Here is a 19,758-nt window from a genome sequence, read left to right as displayed (position 1 = left end):
CTATCTCTGCCCAAGGGATACCTCTCTGCTGTGAAGAAGGTCCCACACCCCACTTCAGCTTTACCTTTGTCTCCTTCATTAGAGATCTTCCTCAAATCAATGAAATGGGTACCAATGGCCACATCATTGACTTTGTCTGAGTCTCGGATCTGGATCTTTATCCGCTTGCACAATGGGGGGAACATTTCTGTGAAGATGATTTGCTCATTCCAAAGAGGCTCATAGCTGCTTTTTTGCACTGATGTCTTCCCCTGCAGAGTGGGACAAGGAAGATATTTGATATCTCTGTGGTTGTTGGAGGTCACAAGCATCATAGCAACCATTACGGAGAAAATTAACTCTATTTCAGTCAAAACAAGGACACGTCCTGCACTCCTCTCATGTTAATGACCACATTAGGGTTATTTCATCTTCTTCCTCTCCCAAGGAACTAGCTCTTTTCCTCTAATGGAGATGGCTGCAAACCCATCATAGTCTGCACAAGAAGGGGGAACATGACATGTAGCAAACAATGCGATTTTGCCACGCATCTCAGCGTTATCATGCAAGGACAAATGAGGTTGTCTCCAGACACCAGCACAGTGGCTGGTCCTGCTCACATTACCTCCCAAAACCACCTTGGTGCTCACCCACCTTCTGCCCTGCAAATGCCACTTGGACATAGGGGTCTACCAAGTCCTTGTTCTCTCCAATGAGAGCCTTCTTCACATTGGCCATGATGCTGGTGTTCATACGGGGCAGGCCCTCTGCTCGATAGATCTTGATGTAGAAACGAGCCCACTGCCTCTCTGGAGGAACCCCATCTGGTAGGAGGAGGTTCCTGCAACAACAACAAAGAAATAGGGTTGTAAACAGCTGCTGGGGCTGGCAGAGAGCCTTGCTGAAGAAGGTGAGTGAAGTTAGCTTGCTTCCTGAGCACAGGCTGTGGGAAGATGGAAAGAAGATAAAAAGGGCAATTAAACTCATCTTAATTTAGACATCTAAAGCCAACCTGCCAAGTGGGATGTACAAAGAGCCTTTTCCTTTGTCATGATAGAAGGGGTGTGTATTTTGGGGTGAGAATCAAACTCCACCAAATGGCTTTTATTGGAAGAATTTGCTTTCCTCTTCTGGGAGAAGAAATGAGAGCCGTGGGGCACAATGCGAACAAAATCTCTGGAGGAGTTGCTGGATTTGTCCAAGACAAAGTGGCAAAATATGACTACAGCACAGAACAACACCTAAAATAGTTCAGGCAGCGCCTCAAGCCCCTGGGCTGCAGCAAGTCAAGAAAGCGACTTGTGCCACAAGTCTGAGATTGTGGTGAGTGGCTGAGAAATGGATTTGAAAGCCTGTGGTTGTACAAGGAGATATTTAATTAGCCCAAAGCATTTAGGGTAGAATGAGGTTTTGCACTCCCTTGTTTTTTCCTTCCATACCCTTCAATATCATCCTCCTCTGTCTCGTTGGCTTTGTGGGGTGTCTTGATATTGTCCCCTTTCCCCACAACAGCGATGTCACACTTCAGGTAACCTTTCAGCCCAGCGGTGAGATCCTCGGGATCAGAAAGGATGGCCCATTTGTGGTAGAACTGGTGCTCTGGAAGCCAGGGGACAAGACTGTCATTTATTGGAAGAAATGCAGAGTACTGGAATATTGGAATATAATTGAATATGGAATATTGAAATTAAAGACAAAGACAGTGATTTTGGAGATTTTGGAGGTATCTTTTCTGCAGGTATGGTCATGTGCCCAACTCTGCCATAATGCAAGCACCAGGCCATCAAAGAGGCAGTGCTATTTCCATGCAGAATGAGCTTTTTACAGGTCTCCTGGATGTGCATTTTCTTTAGCAGTCCCACAGCCAGGACCAGTATGATTCCTGAATTCAGGGACTGGTCTTTTCATGCAGAAGTATACTGGGAAATCTGGCAGGGAGCAGTGAAGGCATGGACTAAATGAGCTCTCCAGGGACTCCTTTGGACTTCTTTCACACAATTCTTTAAATGAATCCCATCCACACCAGCTTTCACTGCCCTCACTTGAGGACAGGATGCCAAAGGCATTCACTGCTCTTTTACAATTTTATAAAGCAGGTTTCCAGAAACAGATGTGCTATAAACGAAGCCCATAATTGCACAACAGATTTTATGAGCATTCATAGGGCCCATCTGTGAAAAGTCACTGAGGGCTTTACCATCAGCCAGCAACACGGCAGCAGCTCTAATCAACCTCTTTCTCTTTTTCATTGCACGTGTGCCATCTCTCTCTATTGGTATAAATGCCAGCTACGTAGGGTAAGAACCATTCCAGGCTGAACAGGGCTCTGAGCACCTGATGGAGCTGTAGGTGCCCCTGTTCATTGCAGAGGAGTTGGGCTAGGTGATTTTTAATGGTCCTTCCAACTCAGGTGATTCTATAGTTCTATGAAATCTGGCCATCAGGACGGGCAGTGTCTTGCTTACTTAAATAACCTGGACATCTTCAGTAGGGCAGTGGAGAGCTGGCACAGCCAGGGGGCATCTCAGCTTGCCTGTTGTGCCTTATTTCAGATGGACTATACCATCTTTTCTGAAGGAACCAGAGTGACTTACTTACATCTTGGATTCTAATTAAAGTAAATTACCATCACCAGAGGAAAGAAGTGCCTGCAGGATCCCTTGCAAAGACATTTCTCAGTGGTGCAGGTAGGCATGTTGGCTAACTGTGGTTACGCACCAGGCTGGGTGTAAACTGTCCCAACGTCCATCTTGAAGGAGCCCACCAAAGTCCCACTGCGCAAGAGGTTTTTTGAGTGGATCACCTGGAAATTGAGAAGGGGAGAAAAGTCAAAGGTTTGTGCATGCCATGGGGGTCCCAGGGCTCTTTTCAGAAGAGTGCAGTGTCAGATAGGAAGGGAGCTGATGTTTTCTCCTTGGTCTTTATAGGACCTCACTGTGCATATGGCCTCTGCGAGGCACAGCCAGGTTGGCAGCTCTTGCTTAGCACTCTCTCACAAGCATGGACTTGGATTGAATGGGAGCAATGCAAACAAATTCATCTTTGAAACATGATACAGTTTGCAGCCACCGTAGCAACAAATACTGGATGTTCACTAGAAGGAAGGGTCTTTAGGATGATTGAAATCTATGCTCTAATTCCATCTCTGAGAGAAATTGCAAAGCCAGTCTGTTCATGGGATAGATGTACAGGCTCCTAATTAGTGTGGTTTGGTTGGTGACTCTCCAAATCTCCTTGCTCACTGCCCTCCATGACTCTGGAAGGGCTGTTTTGGTCTTAAAAACTGTAGCTCTGAATTTCAGCAATAGCTCTGCCCAGTTTCATTCTTTGGGAGGTCTTGCTTCCACAAAAGCCAAAACACATAGCAAGACAGGCTGAGGTTCTGACACACCAGTCATCAGCTCTGGAGGGGACGGCAAGCACAGCTGGATTGGCCCTAGCAATGAGGGCAGTGATAGAGGGGGACCAGAGTTCTGCAAAAGTGGTGGGACTTGTAGGGCCAGACACCTCTGCTCACGTCAGGGACCTCAAATCCCTTCACAGTGCATGAGCAAAATGGACTCTTCCAAAGCTCAGAGAAAAGGGCAATGCCAGCATGCTCACTTACGGACAGCTTGATGATCTTATCGAACATGACATCTGGGGGCACATGGAAATCGAAGACAAAGTACTGAAAGGGAAAGAACAGGTGTGAAGGCAGGAGAGCAGCTCCTTTTGGGTTAAAAACTGTTACAGAACCATAGACTATCCAATACTGGAAGAGACTCCCAAGGAGCACTGATTACACCCCTAGCTCCTCACAGCACCACCCAAACCTAAAATCTATGTCTGGGAGCGGTGTTGCAGTGATCCCTGAGCTCCTTCAGCTTAGGGTCAAGCCCACTGCCCTCTTTCTCTAACCTCCACCTGACCCTCCCCTGATGAAGAATAAACCTAGGTAACAAGAAATCCCATTTAACTAATAGCAGTGTAGCACCAGAGGAGTGGGAGCGATGACCATTGCTGGAGAACAGACCAACCTCATTGTAGTAAGGGCAGTTAGTCGATTCCTTCATGGATGTGTACTTCTTCTCCTCCCCAACCTCCACGCAGACCACGGGGTCCATGTTGAGCCCAACTAGCTGCCGGGCCTCAATGACAGTGATGCTGACCTGTAGAGAGATCCCATGTCCAAGAGTGCAGCAGCCAAACCAACACAGCACATTTTCACTGCTCGCATACTGGGCATCACAGTGTTTAGAAACACCTTGAGCCCCTCTGGATGTCATTCAGGTAAGTACTTTAATCACAAATGAGAGATTCACCTTCCCCCATTAAAACCACCCATGTAATCCTCTTGTTCACAGTGGGCAACTAATTGGTCCTTATGTTCTTGCAGTTGAAATTTGCTTGGCATCTTTACCTTCCTCTTTATGTTCTGGTTACATCACTCCTGAACCCAGCACACTTGCTCCCTGTGTGTCTCACTCTTCTCTTTAAGTTCATTACACACATAATTAAACCTCTTCCACTCTCTTCTGTCACTGCTTCTCCTGTTTGATTTCATTTGGGGCTGCAAAGTGGATGCTGCAAATGTTCTGCAATAAATCTATCACAAAAATCTTTGTTTGCATCGTTCTAAGAAATCCCCACGGACATGTTGCTGTTGCAGAAAGCCAAAATGCTGCTGAATCAGCACAGCTTGGTGAAAATGAGAAGAGAAACCAATTTATGGATCACGTTGGCACCAGCAAACCCAGAGGTGCTCAAGTGGCTCCAGTCCTTCCTCCCAGAGCTGTCTCCTGGGCAGATGGGGATGCATGTTGGACTGGGGAGGTTCAGCTCTTCAAGTAACAATGCTGCTGACCATAACACCTGCAAAACGTCCTCCCCTCTGTGAGCTGTGGTTGGAGACACAGCGTTGTCACCCACCTGGTAATCCATCGGCCTCCCAGCACTTGGCTCCATTTTGATGTCAGGTTTGGACCTTTGGAGAGGCAGAAGAAACCCTCAGTCAAACAATAGGTCAACTCACTGCAAACCATGACAGAGCAATGGCAGCCCCTCCTCTCTTTGAGTCTAAAGAATTTAACACCAGAGGCTGCAAGCCATCGCTGAACATTAGTGCTCTTTGTGGCAGGTTGGATATTTCCCAAAAACACTGCTTGCACAGGAGAACGGGATTTTCAGTATATCTCATCTCTTGGACGTGGGATGCAAAGGTGCCCTCACCTCCTGGCTTACACAACCCTCACCTCTTGTTTGAGACATTGGTGGTGACAGCTGTGACAGAGGCCAAGGAGATGGTGTCTGGGTCCAGCCCCCCTCCAAGTCTCATGACTTTTCGGTCCAGGTCTTCCGCCTCCAGAACAGCGGGTTCATCTGCATAAACACACAGAGACAAAGGAATGTTTCTCATTGTTTCCACTCGGTGAATAATTAAAGGTGCAGGGAAAGGTAACCAATACGTCCTATCAACCTCACCCGATAATACAAAGAACAATGGTCACCAGGTAAGCTCACAGACAGCCTGGTTTGAAAGGGATTAAAAATAGGTGTGCTTCATGTGACATGTTATTCCGCCCAGGCAACGTGTGGTTTTGTGAAGCTTTGGAAAACTGAAAAATGAGAAACAACCCAGACGTCAAAGGGTGAAACAGCATTTGGGCTCTAGCTGCAATTGCAAACACAACAAACCATCTAGCTCTGGGGTAGAGGGGTATGAGAGAACAGGAGAAATGGGTTATTTCCCAAGGTGGAAAATAGCTGGCCAGAAGAGCACCCTTCTTGCTTGGGTTTTGATGATTTGTTCTGTCTGTTGGATGCGAGCAGGACCAGCACCCTTGTGTGGGGCAGCATAAGGAAAGCAGACAATGGCACAGGAAGAACGCTGGCTTCACGTCCTGGGCACTCTGGGAAGGATTTCTGTTATCACACAACTTGTTCTGAGACTACACGCCTATGCTTGGCCATTGGGAAGCTCAGTGAGCACTGAAGCATTTGGTCAAATGGGATGAGATTCAGTGCTGGTTGCCGTATAACCCTGTCCCCTCACCAGGTGGCAAGAGCAAGGGTCTGAGAGACGAAATCATGGGAGCACAGGGACTGGAAGGGGCATCTGGAGATCATCCTGTCCAATCCCCAAAGAGATGCTGTGAGGTGAGCAGAGCCCTCAAGCAAAGCATGCAAGAAACACGTGGATAGCTGGGGAAGAAGCTACTGTTGTGTGAATATCAGCTGCCAGTGGGTGCATGGAAGTCGCCTGGAAACACATCTAAAATGACATTTCATCCTTTGCCACAAAAAGGCATTCTCCTGATTCTTTGCCATCGAAACCCAATACTTTGTTCTGAATGGAAACAGCAATGAATTTCCAATCGCTGACGCTCTGTGCATTTCCAGAAAGGCGTCCAATTTCAGTGTGGGGTGGACAACCCCACAGCAGCTCAGCCCTTCCACGCTGTGCATGCGCTGAGGGAGAAATCATGCTTTGTGTTGTCATGTTTGCAAATAACCACTAAAAATAAGCTGGAGGCTGCCTGCTGGACCTGCAGGGCTTCTGCCAGAGTTGCATGTGGTGGGAGACTCTCTCCATCAGTTCCTCCTCCCACTTCCCCCATGGAGACCTTCTCTCCAGCTCTTCTCTTGTGCACCAAACACTCTCTCTCCAATCCCTGGGTTGTGGGCTGGCTGTGCCCAACACGAGCCCCTCATAGGGTCTCTCTGATTATTTCCTGGGAGGTAGTGGAAAAGCAGCACTGGAGGAAGGATTGGAATCTATTGGAACAGGTTGCCCAAGGAGGTTATGGATGCCCCATCCCTGGAGGCATTCAAGGCCAGGCTGGATGTGACTCTGGGCAGCCTGGTCTGCTGGTTGGTGACCTGCACATAGCAGGGGGATTGAAACTACATGATCATTGTGGTCCTTTTCAACCCAAGCCATTCTATGATTCTATGAATGAACAGCCTTCTCCCAGCACCCACCTTGCTTCCGATGGTCATCTTTTGTGGGACGTGTCTTGCCAAGCTTCATGGCTGAAAAAACTCCTTTCCCAGCTCTGTAAGAGGAAAAAAAGACCAAATATTGAATCCTGTGATTTCAGTGCTGTTGCTGGGTGTGGGGACAAGAGGAGCCCTTCACAGCTGGAAGCAAGAAAGGAAATATCAGCTGAAAGACCAACAGAGACAACAGCAGAGGCCTTGTATTTCCTCAGTATTGATCCCTGAGCTGGATAAAACATGGTTGGAGCACAGCATTAGCAGCCAGCAAACTCTTCCACCTGCCCCATGCCTCCTCTCTCTACTCACTCCTGCTACTCCCCATAGTGAGGTTGCTCCTTAGAGCACTTCCCTAAAGCCATCTTTCTACCAAAAAATTTACTTGGTGTTTGTTACACCACAGCCTCATGGATCAGGACAACATAGATGAACTCAGCACCTAGCTTCTGGTTTGCTGTTAGAGCACCAGATTGCAGAGGAATGCCCTAACCTGCATACAGCACAGTATTGCAGGGTGATACCAACTGCCCATAAAAACCAGTGCTCAGTAAATGATTCCATTTCTGCACTGCAGAGTGGATTGCTCCCTAATACACATCTAACAGCGATAGCTACTGGCAGTAACAACATTGCAGATATTTTTGGGAGACGGTTCATTGGTATTTGGATGAAAGTCCATGCTGCTGTTGCAAAGAGGCAGGAGGTTCGGTGAAAGCTATCAGCACTGGATGTAACCAGGATGATTTTTAGCTTCAAGATTCAGCTGAGAGTGCTGGTAGGAGAAAAACAACAACACATTATCTGTAAAACTGAAACCAAGCAGAAGTCAAACCACGCAATAACTCCCTTCTAAATTAAAGAGCAAAGGGCCAGAGAAGTACTTGAAGGAAATGCCCTGGGGGACTGTCCCAAAAGCAAAAGGTGATAAAGATGATGGGGATTTTTTTGTTGTTGTTGGAAAATTCCCATGTGCTGAAAGTGTTGATGTTTGCAAAAATATGGCAGGTTTGATGCATGTGTTCAGATTGGAAGCAGGAAGGACCTCACTCCCAAGCAGGATCCAGCTGTGCTCCCCACATGCTGGGAAATAGCACCAGAATTTGGAGATCTCCCCATCTCAGCGGTTATTCACCTTCCTGAGGCCAAAAGACAAAGTTGTATCTTTTGGGGGGAAAAAGTCCTGGCATCGGAGCCCATCTGATGCGTATAAATAACAGCTGGATGCTTGCAGGCTGCTGACAGAGGCAGAGCAAACAAGAAGAAAATTAAGGGGAATAGGAGAATAATATATTCACCAAGGTGAGGGGGGGAGGTGGTATGCAAACAGGGCAGAAGGCAAGCATAAGATAAATGAACTATTTACAGCTGAGGTTTAGCTGGACTTAAAGCAATGCTCAGGACTCAGGCCTCTTGTAACTGTGATTCGTTCATGGGATCCATGGAGAGGGGCAGTTTCTCAATAGGCAGGACGAAGAGTAGGATTGTAACCCTGGAATAACTGTACTGGAAAGGACCTTACATCCAGCCCAGCCCCGACCTCTGCCATAGGGACACCTCCCACCAGTGCAGAGCTCCATCCATGGCCTTGGGTAGTGCCAGGGATGGGGTGCTCACAGCCCTCTGGGCTGCCTATGCCAGGGCCTTGCAACTTCCTTGGACAGTAAAACAAAGCACTTCTGCAGTTGGTAATGGGTCCAGTAGGAACCTGCTGGGAAGACTCCAGCATTGTGTATGCCTCACCAGGACCCAAAACAGCAAGCTCATTGCAAAGATACCAAGGGTGTATTGGGTCATGGATAGCACAGCGTCTGATGTGGGAATGATGAGAGTGGTTTGGGGCCATGTAGAAGAAAACATGTGGAGGGGACATTGTGAGACATAGTTTAGTGATCAAAGAATGGTTTAAGTTGGAAGGGACCCTTAAGATCATCCAGCTCCAACCCCCCTGCTATAGGCAGGGATGCCTCCTTCTAGTCTTGGGACTTGGTAGGTTGGGTTGATGAAGACTTGATCTTGGAGATCTTTTCCAACCTTGACGAATTGATTCCATCCCAGCAGGACCAGCCCAGCCCAGCTCCTTCTGCAGGGATGTGCACTGCAGTCAGTGACCCCTCACTGCCAGCTGAGCCATAGTGAATGTGCTGAGGAGATAAGCCACAACAGCCTCTCACCTATCCCCAAAAGCAACTTAACTGCATCAGATTCCCCAGAGATGGGAAATCTACATCCTGACAGCCTCCAGCTCATTCACAAGACGAGACTTGGCTCCGGCTGGAACAGTGAGGAGAGCTCAGACAGCACAAGGTCCCTCAGAGGAGAAAGCTTCAGGTGGTGTCCCCTGTTCCCACACCCCAATCACATCTCCCTGCTGCTCATCTCAGTCCCACCTGCATCCTTCCCCCATCACTGCCCTTCCTGGCATTGTCCCTGAGAAGCAGGGCCCAGGGATATCTAGGCAGTGGCAGTTTGGAGGCCACACAGGGAAAAGAAAAATGAAGAAGTGGATGAAAATGGCTGCGAATTTTGGCAGTGCCAAGGAGATGGGAAAAAGCAAACAAACGGCCAAGAGAAAGCCATTCTAGATGCTTTGCAGGCAGATGCCCCGATAATCCATCCCATCAGCTCCATCCCCTTCCCAAGTCCCATCTGTCACCTTCTCCAAGCCAGGTGAGCAACGACACATCCCATAGCTACCCCCTTCCTTATCCCCATACCACAGGGTACTACCTTCACCTGTCAGCTGTCCAGGACCTTGCTTCCTCCAGAAGAAGGGCTCAGTGGTGACAGGAGAGCCACCAGCAGCACATCTATGGTGGTGCAGCCATCCCTATGCAGGTTGGGACCAAGCACGGATGGAGGGCCCCACCAAGCCTCCTCTCCAGGCACGACAGGGTCTTGGCAGTGCTGAAGAAAGGCTGTGCCAACCCTGTGTTCCTCCCACCAGGCTAAAATGAGGAGAGAAACAGCCACAGCTACTCTACAGTGTGGATGGGGAGCTGGCAGCGAGCTGACACCGTTCCCTCGTGAATATTGCATGAGAAGCAGTGAACCTGAGATGCCAACACAGGCAGCATAGTGTCACCCAGACCAACCCTCTCTGCCACAGCCCAGCTTCAGCCTGGTTTGCTAAAGAATGCCAGCTCACCTGCCTGCTCCCTTCCAAAGCAGTGCAAGCTGCTAGCTCACTGCTGGTAGCAGGACTCATGTAAGGCTGGGGATGAAGGACTACACTGTTCCCAAGTCAGGCCAGGCTTCCAAGAAGGCTTGACCCTCTATTAAACACCAGAACACCCACCCACCGCACTCTTCCCTTAGATTTTCTGTGTCTGAGCAAACAGATTGCCTCCCATTAATGACAAAATGCACATCCACCAGTTGCAGCTGACAGAAGAGCATGGCTTTGTCCCTTTTGGGTTGCCTCGTGTGGCTTTACAGGAGGGGAGCACACAGGGACAAGCAGATTTGAAGGCATGTGCAGGGAGCTGGAAGCAGCCTCTCTCCAGGCCAGCTCCTAGTTAAAGATCTAGTTGCAGGTTGCTGGTTAATTATTCATGGCTGAACAGGACACTTTAATCCTTGCTTTTTACTGGGGAGTTGAGAGCAGGGAAAGCAGGCAGGGTCTTTACAATTCATTTCCCTTCAGGAATGATGTCCGTCAGGTGGGTTCTGCCTCCACTCTCAACAAAGAGTGTCTGTCTGTCCATGCGCAACCAACACAGCAAGAAGCAAGATGCTGCTGTAAACTTGACTTTAAGCAGCAGTGCAATAAATAGGAGCCAGAAGAGAGCACGCTGGTTAGGAACACCCTGTGCTGGGGCAGGGATTGCCTCTGGGCAGCAGATATCAGCCTGCACTCTCAGGAGACTGGAGCTTAAGTTTCAGCAGATCTGTTACACCTGAGAGCTGCAGGACACTACTCTGCAGAATGCTCCAACACAGCCCGATGTGGGCACAGCGCGAGGAGCTGGGGTAAAAGCAAGCAGGAGCTGAAGAAGTACCTATATGGGTGATGTGGCAGGCTGGCTTGTGGGCATTGGAGTTGTAAATGTGATGCTAAGTCTTGTTTCCTCAGTCCTGTGTTGATAGCCTGCACCCAAACCATCCCCTTGCCCCAAATATCTCAGAAACCCAGAGCTCCTCTGGACCTGGCACTCTCAACTCCAGAGAAAGGGAGAGCATGCCATACGTGTGAGAAACAAAAAGTAAGCCAGAAGAGCTGGAAGCAAAAGAGGAGGAGCATGGAAAGCCAACCTACTTGTGCTCCTTTGTCTTTTCTTTGCCTTTGCTGGAGCCAGGGCCATGCATCGGAGGAACAAAAGGCAAACGTCAGTGCATATCAAGAACTTCATCAGACCACAAAAGGAAAAGGAGACACTTTTCCCCTGCAGAGCCCTAGAAGCTCTCTCAACTACCCCCAACCCCAGGCTGTAGCACGGCCCTGGCCCTACCTCCCTGTTCCCCTCCTTAGTCATTCTTTCTACTCTGCCTAATCTCCCCTTTAAGGCATCAGCAAAGTGGGAGGAGAAAGCAATTAACCAGCTGTCGAAGGTAATTAGGAGGGCTGGGTTTTAATTACAGTTTGTTGCTTCATTTCTCCCTATGGTTTTGTCTGTGCTGGGGGCAGAGATGGGGAGGGTGTCTATGGAGCATGACCCTCTGGTTGCTTGTGCTGCAAAAACACATATAAAAAATTATATTAAAAAAAAGGTGTGTGAAGTGGGTTTTTTGATAGGTGATGTCTAGGAGACCTGCACAGAGGGAGGCCAGGACCCAGTTCTAGGTTAGGTCTGGGAAGAGTAGAACCATTTAGCTCAACCCAGGTGGGCAAGGATCAGCTTGGAGCTTGGGCTGGGAAACAGCCAAGGAAATCCATCCAGGAGCTGCTCCTGGGGCTGTCAGTGCTGCCCTCCACCTGCACCAACACCTGCTGTGGGAGCACATTGCAGAAATGCCTCTGTTGCCAGCTGTGCTTGGCATAGCAACAAGCAAGCACTGATGCCAGTGATTCAGGTGGATCATCTGCCCTCGTGCCCCTGCCTGGGGTAGGGGTTTAAATCGTGCCCTGCTTCTTCCCATGGGTCACTGATGTGGATGTGTTCCCAAACACTTCACCTGTGCAGGATCCTGTCCAGCTGTGGCTAAAACCCTTCCAAATTCCTATGGAGGTGCCTCCACCCCAGGATGCTGCAGGGCCTGATCAGCCATGCCCAGTTGGAGAGCAGCATCCCTGGGTGTGAGCTGTGTTGTTCTGGGAAGTGGCAGGGGGTATGGAAGTACCCAGCATTGCAATACATGAGAGGTATAGATATTATTTTTCAAGGGCCCCGATGGAACAGCCAACGCTAGATTATTCTCTTTCTGTCCCATCCCTCACCCCCTGCCCCTTCCACTTCACCCCTCACTGCAGAAGGATGTTTCTCTGACTGCAAACAGCCACAATTTAACGTTTTTGTACTGGAAAAGGATCCAAATTTCCCATTAGTGACACCAGCAGGGAATTCTTACTTTGTGTCTTCATGCAAATTGATCTTAAGCACTCTGGTGAGCACAAATGAACTTGAGGTCCTGCCCTGGAGCTGTTTTCAGTGGAAAGCAATAATATTGTTAAAAGTGGCCCCAGGCAGGGATGGGGGAATCAGGTACCTGAATGGCAAGGTGAGGTGTCTTTTCTCTTTCCCCTTAGCCTTAGCTCTGCAATCAGAAAGATCAATTCCTTCAGTGGGATTCATCCTGCTGCAGTGACAAAGATTCACAACAACCTTCTCCCCTCAAAACCTCCATCGGCATCATGCATCAAGCAACCAACCAAACCCAGTTCACCAGCATGCCAGAGCGAGATCTCACTGCACCAGGACTGGATAGACAGAATGGGTGGACGGATGGAAGGAGGGAAGGAGAGTGGATGGATGGGAAGGTGGGTGGGTGCATGAATGAATGGGTGGATGGAGAGATGGATGGATGTGTGAATGGAGGGATGGAGTAGCACTGGAATGAATGGACAGACTGTAGACCTATACAGGAGTGGATGGACAGAGGGATGGATGGAGATAATTGCAGTAATGGACAAATGGAAAGAAACACAATGATATAGGGGGATCAATGAATAGATAGACAGATGGAAAAAATAACATTAAGATGAGGTGATACCTCAAATTGTATTGGGATGAATGGAGGGAAGGTTGGATATGGATAGATGGATGAGTAGATGGGTGAGTGAGTGGGTTGATAGCTATGCAAGCAGATAAATATTGTCATAGAATCATAGAATGATAGAATCACAAAGTTGGAAAGGACCTACAAGATCATCTAGTCCAACTGTCATCCCATTACCATTACCACAACAAGCTACTAAACTGTATCTCCTTTGGAAGTCCCCTGAGTAGAAGAAAATATGTTCTTGCAGGGCATGGGTGAGAATACAATCTATCTGCCCTTCAGAGAGGAGAGGATGGGATGGAGTGAATACAAGAAATCTCTGTTCCCAAGAAGAGGGCAGGAAGCAGTTAGGTCCTTTCCTTGTGTCCAGACAACATGCAGGGATTGGTATGCTAACATGCATGTCTCGTGCAAGCACACAGCATGCCCAGAGAGCCTGAGCGAAGGAGGGATACATCCCCAGTACCTGGCATCTTCAGGGTCTTCGCTGTTTGGAAGAGACACAACCAGGAGGATGAACACGAGGAAGAACCAAACCCACCCGAATGGACATGCCCTCCCACAGCCCATGGGAGCCTACTGGGACAGGGGAAGGAAACACTGGCTTCAACCCCACCATGACAGGATCCTCCAGAGGTGTTGCTGAGAAGGTTCGTTTAATGCGGTGTTCACCACTCTGGCCTTGCTCAGCACTGTGTGGCAAGATAGTGAGGAGGCAATATCCCACAGCTCTCTGTAATCACCCTGGCCCTGCCTGCCAGCAGCATGACAATGTTCTCCTTCTGCATCTTCTCCACCTCTCCCAATCTGCTGAGCAACAGCAATGAACAGCAGAATGCATCTCCTCCAAGGACTGACCTTGTCCTGGGTCTCATGGCCCTTCCCACACCCCTGTCCCTGGCCAGGCTGCAAACTCTTCCCCGCCAGCCAGCATTCAGCCAAATTGCCCTGGGGATGCTTTGCCTCAGGCCTCCCTTGCCCTAGCTGTGGTTAGGATCATCATCATGGACCCATCCATACCGGCTAAATTTATCATATTCTATGCCTTTGGGAGTACATTAGCCCTACAGACAGGGGTGATCCTCATCATGTTACATGGGATTTGTCTGTAGAGGCAGGATCTGCCTCCCTCTGCCATGCAACATGGGAGAGGTTTGCTGGCATGGTTGGGTCCCACAGAAAGGCCCTGAAACTTCTTTAGCCAGGTCCTCTCCCCTTATTCTGCTCTCTTGAGCCTGAGGCAGCTCTTCATGGTGAAACCTGCACGTCCTCTCTTGAGCTGTCCAGTGGGACAAAGATTTGGGGTTTAATACAGTTTAGCTTGTGTCCCAAATCCGGGATGTTTTTATGCCTGAGACATGGGATGACTGGCCAGGTGGGATGTGGATTTGAGCAACCTCATCTGATAGGAGGTATCCCTTCTCATGGCAGGGGTTGGAACTGGATGGGCATTAAGGTCCCTTCCAATCCAAACCACTCTGGGATTTGGTGAATCTATGACTAGAATGGGACGGGATAAGAGCAACCCCCACAGTAAAAAGTCAGGATGCCACCAGCCATGACATGTTGGTACCTTGCTACTGATTTGTATCCATCGTTAAACTTAATCCTGAGTGAGGCACAGAAGAGAAAGAGAGAAATACAACCACAATGTCAGGCTTCTTGAAGTAGGCCACCCTCAGCAAGTCAAACACTTAGCTGATCAATAAAGTTCATGGTGACATCCCCTTTGTATGGGGATGCCAGTGTTGCCAAATCACAGTTCCCTGCCAGAATGTACTCTAAGATAGCTGATAGTTGGTGACTTTTGCTGGATATTCTCAGCCTAGGATTCTCCATTCACTCAAGAAAAATCCATGTGGTGACAGGGTCTGCACTTCTGGCACAGGGCACAGGAGCCACAGGGCTACCGGGCAGCAGACAACATCCACTGCTCCTGCTGGATCTGAGAGATCTGCACTGGATCAAATTGGAGCCAACCTAAATTGCAGGTGCTAACAGCTGCCATGGAGGCTCTGCCCTGGGACTCACAGCAGCACCAAGTTCTTTGCTTGGACACTAATTTTCAATTTGTCAGGAATGTACTCTTCCTAGCAATTTCATGGTTTATTGGGAGGATTGCAAAATGGTAGGGGGAAACATGGCAGGGACTGATAATCTGGGGCTGATGGGAGATCATTTCCCTTGGTTTTACCCAAGATGAGAAGGACCTTCCCAAACTTGCCTGGTTATACCAGCTTTCCCTAACAGCCCTAACTTCCACCTCTCTTTATTCACAGCAGCTCTGGAAAGTCAAACGAAGAGCTTTGTACCACCGACCAGCGCAGGCTGGTGCCCAAGCCTGAAGCAGGGAGTCCTGCCTCTCACTGCCATCCATCACAGGTGGTTTCGTCACCAAGTTCAATGCCAGTGCTTGGCAATGACCCCAGCTTTAGAGCAAGTGACCCAAAGGGATAATTTGCAGGAGGCTGAATGCAGTCAGGCATGGCCTAGGACCATTGGGCACGCACAAGAAAAGGCAAGATCAATAATTCACTGGGACCAGATTGCTTTCTGCTGCAGAGCTGTGCCCTGCCCATGAATATTTCAAGGTCAACAGCTATCAGGTGATGCTTCCTGGGAGCTCAGTTTCAAGGTGGTCAGCAGCTGTGATGTGCACAGCCCCATCTCACTGAAATCTGGGCAGTCCAGCAGTCCCTGCAGCTCACAATGAGCTGCACAGTGAGCAGGCTCTGACCTGTGAGCCCTGGTGAAATGCATAGATCTAGATTTTACTTATCTGAGTCTCAAAGTTTTGACATTTAAGCTTGGATTTAAGGAAGAGCAAGGCTCTGAGAGCATCTCAGCAGAGCTTCAGGGCCACGGTCTGAACAGGTCTGCTCAGGGTATTTACCTAGTATGCTGCTCTTCTTCTGCATCATCTCCAAGGCTGGGGAAATTACAGAGAGAGAGGAAAAAAGACTGTGATGAGAAGTTAGAGAGCTTCCACTGTACTAGAGTTTAAAACACGTGAGGTGCAGGAATAACCTTGGAACACAGCAACACTGCAAACCACTCCATGCATGCCTGTGGATCCACAAGCACTGAGTTGAACCTCCTTCTGCTGGTCAAACCTGTTGATCTGGATGGGCTCCCAATTAGAGTGGAAGTGAGCCAGTCCCATCCATCCTGACCTCTTTCCTCCCTTCTGCCTGGGGTGAAAATTGCTCTAAAAGAAAAGTGGCTCAGGCTGGAAAGGGCTTTGTTGGGTTGGTGCTGTGCCCCAGTGCTGACTGCATGGAGGCAGTGGGCACCAAGCTAAGTTTCAGCTATCCCAAAGCACACCGACTGCCTCCCCAGCAAAAGCACAAAGGGCAAACTCTTGTACATTAAAGAAAAAAGGAAAATGCCTTCTTGTCTCAAGTGTTGTTCTTGGCTGCTCCTGCTGAGAGTCACAGGGACTGGATTGCTCCCTAATGCTGAGGTTGTCTGCTTCTTCCCAATCCGTGTTGCTTCAGTGTACCTTAATGTATGAGACCATCTCGCTTTTTGGAGGGGTTTTTTGGCTTCCCTCATCCTTGCTTACAACAGCTGCCTTCTTGTCTCATCTCCATCTTGCTCGGCTGCCCAGAAGCTCTGTGCAAAACACAGAGCCCACATGAGACCCAGTGAGCTGCCAGAAGTGGTCAGCAGAGGTCTGCTGTTGGATTCCAGCTTAATAGGGATGGTAGGGAGGTGCTCTGTGACCTGGTGCAGAGACATTCACCTCATGCACAAACCTACAATCTCCTTCTCTCTAATTTTCTCTAACCTAACCTTCAAATATCGTGGAAATAAGAGAATAATGGCTTGCTTTTAATAAATACACATGGTTTCCTGTTCTCATGGATGGAATCATAAGAGCAGCTCCTGCAGTGCTGCAGTCCCTAACTCGGGCTGTGTGCAGCTACTACTGTGTGCAATCAGAAGGTGATCCCAGGCTCCCGAGGGATCCATCAGCCCGCAGGGGTTAAGCCATGAAGAAGCACAGAGGCTGTGCTGTAAGAACATGTGCCCAAAGTAACAGCCATCTGCTGTTATTCAGCATGAAATAGCAGGCACCAGCTCCTGTATGATGGGTCATAAAAGGAGACCACAAAGGGTGAGGTCTTTTGTAGCCTCCTTGAGCAGTCCACTATGGGTTTTTGGGGAGCTCCTGCTGGAGGTGATGGCATTCAGCCCCGAGGCTGCTGCTGCTGAACACAAAACAGGCTTCCAGCCTGCTTTTTGCACATTATTGACTGCAGCCTGATGTCGGCTCTGTGCTATTTGTCTCTGCCTGAGCCATCAGCAGGGAGCACAGGAGGTGCTCCAGGCTCATTGGTATTTTCCCTGTTGTGGAGGAAAAAGAGCAAAATAGTTTTGCAGCTGCACTTTCTTACCAGGAACCATGCTGGGCTTTATGAGGAGCAAATGGCCATCCCTGTGGGCTTTGTGTGAAGGGCAGGGTGGTGAAGGGATATAACACAACCCTTGTTCTCTGTTGGGAAACTGCTCAATGCCATAGCACCCCCATCATCCTCATCATCCCCATCACCCTCAACATCCCCATCATCCCCACCATCTCCCCCCCACGAGCAGCCCCTGGACCTAAGGACCATCTAAGCCACTCAGTGACAGGAGATGACAGTGATCCTATTAACCTGGTCATCCATTCCCATCTGCCTGCACACAGCTTTGAGCTCTTGCACCAAACTGCTAAGTAAAGACAGAAGTTTGGCCATCTTCATGCTCCTGGTTGTGGCTGCCGCTCTTTGCATATCAAGGCCCACTTTTTTCCCCACCTCTGCTTCCCCTCAGCAAAGGGATTTAGCTGGATAATAAAATGATGTTGCTAATGAGCCGAGGGAAGAGGGAGCTTTGTGATGCAGATGATGCTGACAGCCTGTAGAAATCCGGGGAGATTTTCCCAATGCCTTCAGTTGGATTTGAAGTCCCCCCTAGGAGGACACAGATGATGGAAGCAGCCTGTGAAGACACAGTTACAGAGCTGCCAAGATTTCTTCCTGCTTTCTGGGTGTGAAAAACTGCCATGCTTCTCTACACGGCAAAATGAATACTGCAGGGACACACTCCTGCCTTTGGAGGCAAACTATCTGGCATCCAACTCTGCCTCATCCAAACAGAGGTTCTGGATGGGAAATTTCAGTCTTCCCTTTGGGTCTGGCCTATGGCATGAGCTTGTTGCTTGGGTTTACCCGAACTTCTCTTTGCTGCATCTCTTCTCAAACCTTCTGGGACAAGGTGTGGAGCAAATCAGCACTGCATAGCAAGAAAAACCACCGCAAAGAGAAATCACAGTTTCATGCACATCCCAGGGAGCTCATCCCACACCAAGATCCCAGTGCTCCTCCTAGCAGCTGAGCATCCTTTCCAAGGATGCTTCTACAACTGCCCCATCACGATTCCCCACCAGTTTTCCTGCAGCTGAGAGGTGGGAATCCAGCTGTGATGCTTGTGGAACATCTGCAGGGACAGGAGCAGCACAGCACTGCAAACGCCACTGCCATCAGCACCCTACCTTGTGTTGAGGGACCCCTGGCTGAGGGTGTCCCCCTCTCCCAGAAGTTCATCCTCGCTGTGATAATACATCTCGTCCTCTTCCATCCTGTGACAGTTGACAGTGGTGACATGGAAAACATCAGCCCTTTCTCTGCTTACTGTTCATATTGGTGCTGGCATCAATGGCCAACAGCACCTGGGATGGGTGAGGATGAGTGCAAAGCAGCAAGGCAGAGCAAAGTGCTTTGATGCAGGGCAGGTCTCCATCCAGAAGGCACAGGGGAGCTCCCAGGGACCAAAGCAGTGGGTTGAACCCTGGGCCATCTTTGAGTTTTAGTACAATTATCCACATTCTGTCTTGTTTGGGACAGTGGAAAGAGCATGCCTTGCTTTTTTGGAGGTGTCTGCTCTCCACTGGCGAGGACATGCAAACCAGCCTCAGAGAGTCCTGCACCTACTCAGCATCCTGCAGCCACCACGTGCCCCTGTGCATCCTGCAGGGGTGCTCAGCAAACCTCTCTGAAATGTGCCCTGGTAGCATCTGTAGGGCAATAGGAGCTGTCTCCCACCTCCAGCTGAGCTGGACATCTTAGCTGGACTCTACAGCCTCTTTCCAGAGCCTTTAAGCACAACTCATCCCACACCCTGCAGGCTTCTGCTGCAGGAAAACCCTTCAATCCCTTCAACATCATCTCCTCTTTGGCAGCATCATGGTCCACCAAACTGGGAAATGAGTCTGCACTTTTCATTTGCTTGAAAACTCTCAGGTTTCAGCCCAATTCACACAGTTAATTAAGTGCCTAGGAATGATGTGAGCAGCTGGGGATAACTTCCCTCAATCTCTCGCCGTGGGAAAAAGAAAATGTTGCCCTTATATGGCCGTAATAAAGTGCTAAACACAAGAAGAAAGCAAACACTATTGAAGCACACTACTGCAGAAGCTCAGAGTGGGGGACGTATGGTTTCAGCAGTGCTAGAGATGTAAATGCTTGTTGAAAAGCAGTTGTTTAATAGGGTTATTGTCATGGTTTCATGATTTTTCATTATCGGTATTCCACATCATAACATCATGCAATGCACTGGGGGTTTGACTGCTGATGCTCAAGTTCCGGGTGCCTGTCCAGA

The 19,758-nt window shown here is 49.1% G+C and overlaps 1 protein-coding gene across 3 annotated transcripts in view; it reads right to left on the bottom strand.

Moving 5' to 3' along the window:
• Positions 1–19,758, bottom strand: part of OTOF (otoferlin) — a 71,996-nt gene that overhangs the window by 24,386 nt on the left and 27,852 nt on the right. For all 3 annotated transcript variants that reach the window (XM_031552646.1, XM_003204581.4, XM_010708059.3), the window contains exons 6-14: positions 6,943–7,016; positions 5,214–5,340; positions 4,891–4,945; positions 3,999–4,130; positions 3,587–3,649; positions 2,698–2,782; positions 1,419–1,578; positions 634–820; positions 65–251 (exon numbers count right to left, since the gene is read on the bottom strand). In XM_031552646.1, coding sequence (XP_031408506.1) covers positions 65–251; positions 634–820; positions 1,419–1,578; positions 2,698–2,782; positions 3,587–3,649; positions 3,999–4,130; positions 4,891–4,945; positions 5,214–5,340; positions 6,943–7,016 — 1,070 coding nt within the window. The remainder of the gene's footprint in view (positions 1–64; positions 252–633; positions 821–1,418; positions 1,579–2,697; positions 2,783–3,586; positions 3,650–3,998; positions 4,131–4,890; positions 4,946–5,213; positions 5,341–6,942; positions 7,017–19,758) is intronic.

The sequence above is a fragment of the Meleagris gallopavo genome, chromosome 2, assembly GCF_000146605.3.
Source record: "Meleagris gallopavo isolate NT-WF06-2002-E0010 breed Aviagen turkey brand Nicholas breeding stock chromosome 2, Turkey_5.1, whole genome shotgun sequence".
Taxonomy (NCBI): Eukaryota; Metazoa; Chordata; class Aves; order Galliformes; family Phasianidae; genus Meleagris; species Meleagris gallopavo.
Note: the sequence above shows the minus strand (reverse complement) of the source record. Positions and strands in the feature narration are given on the sequence as shown.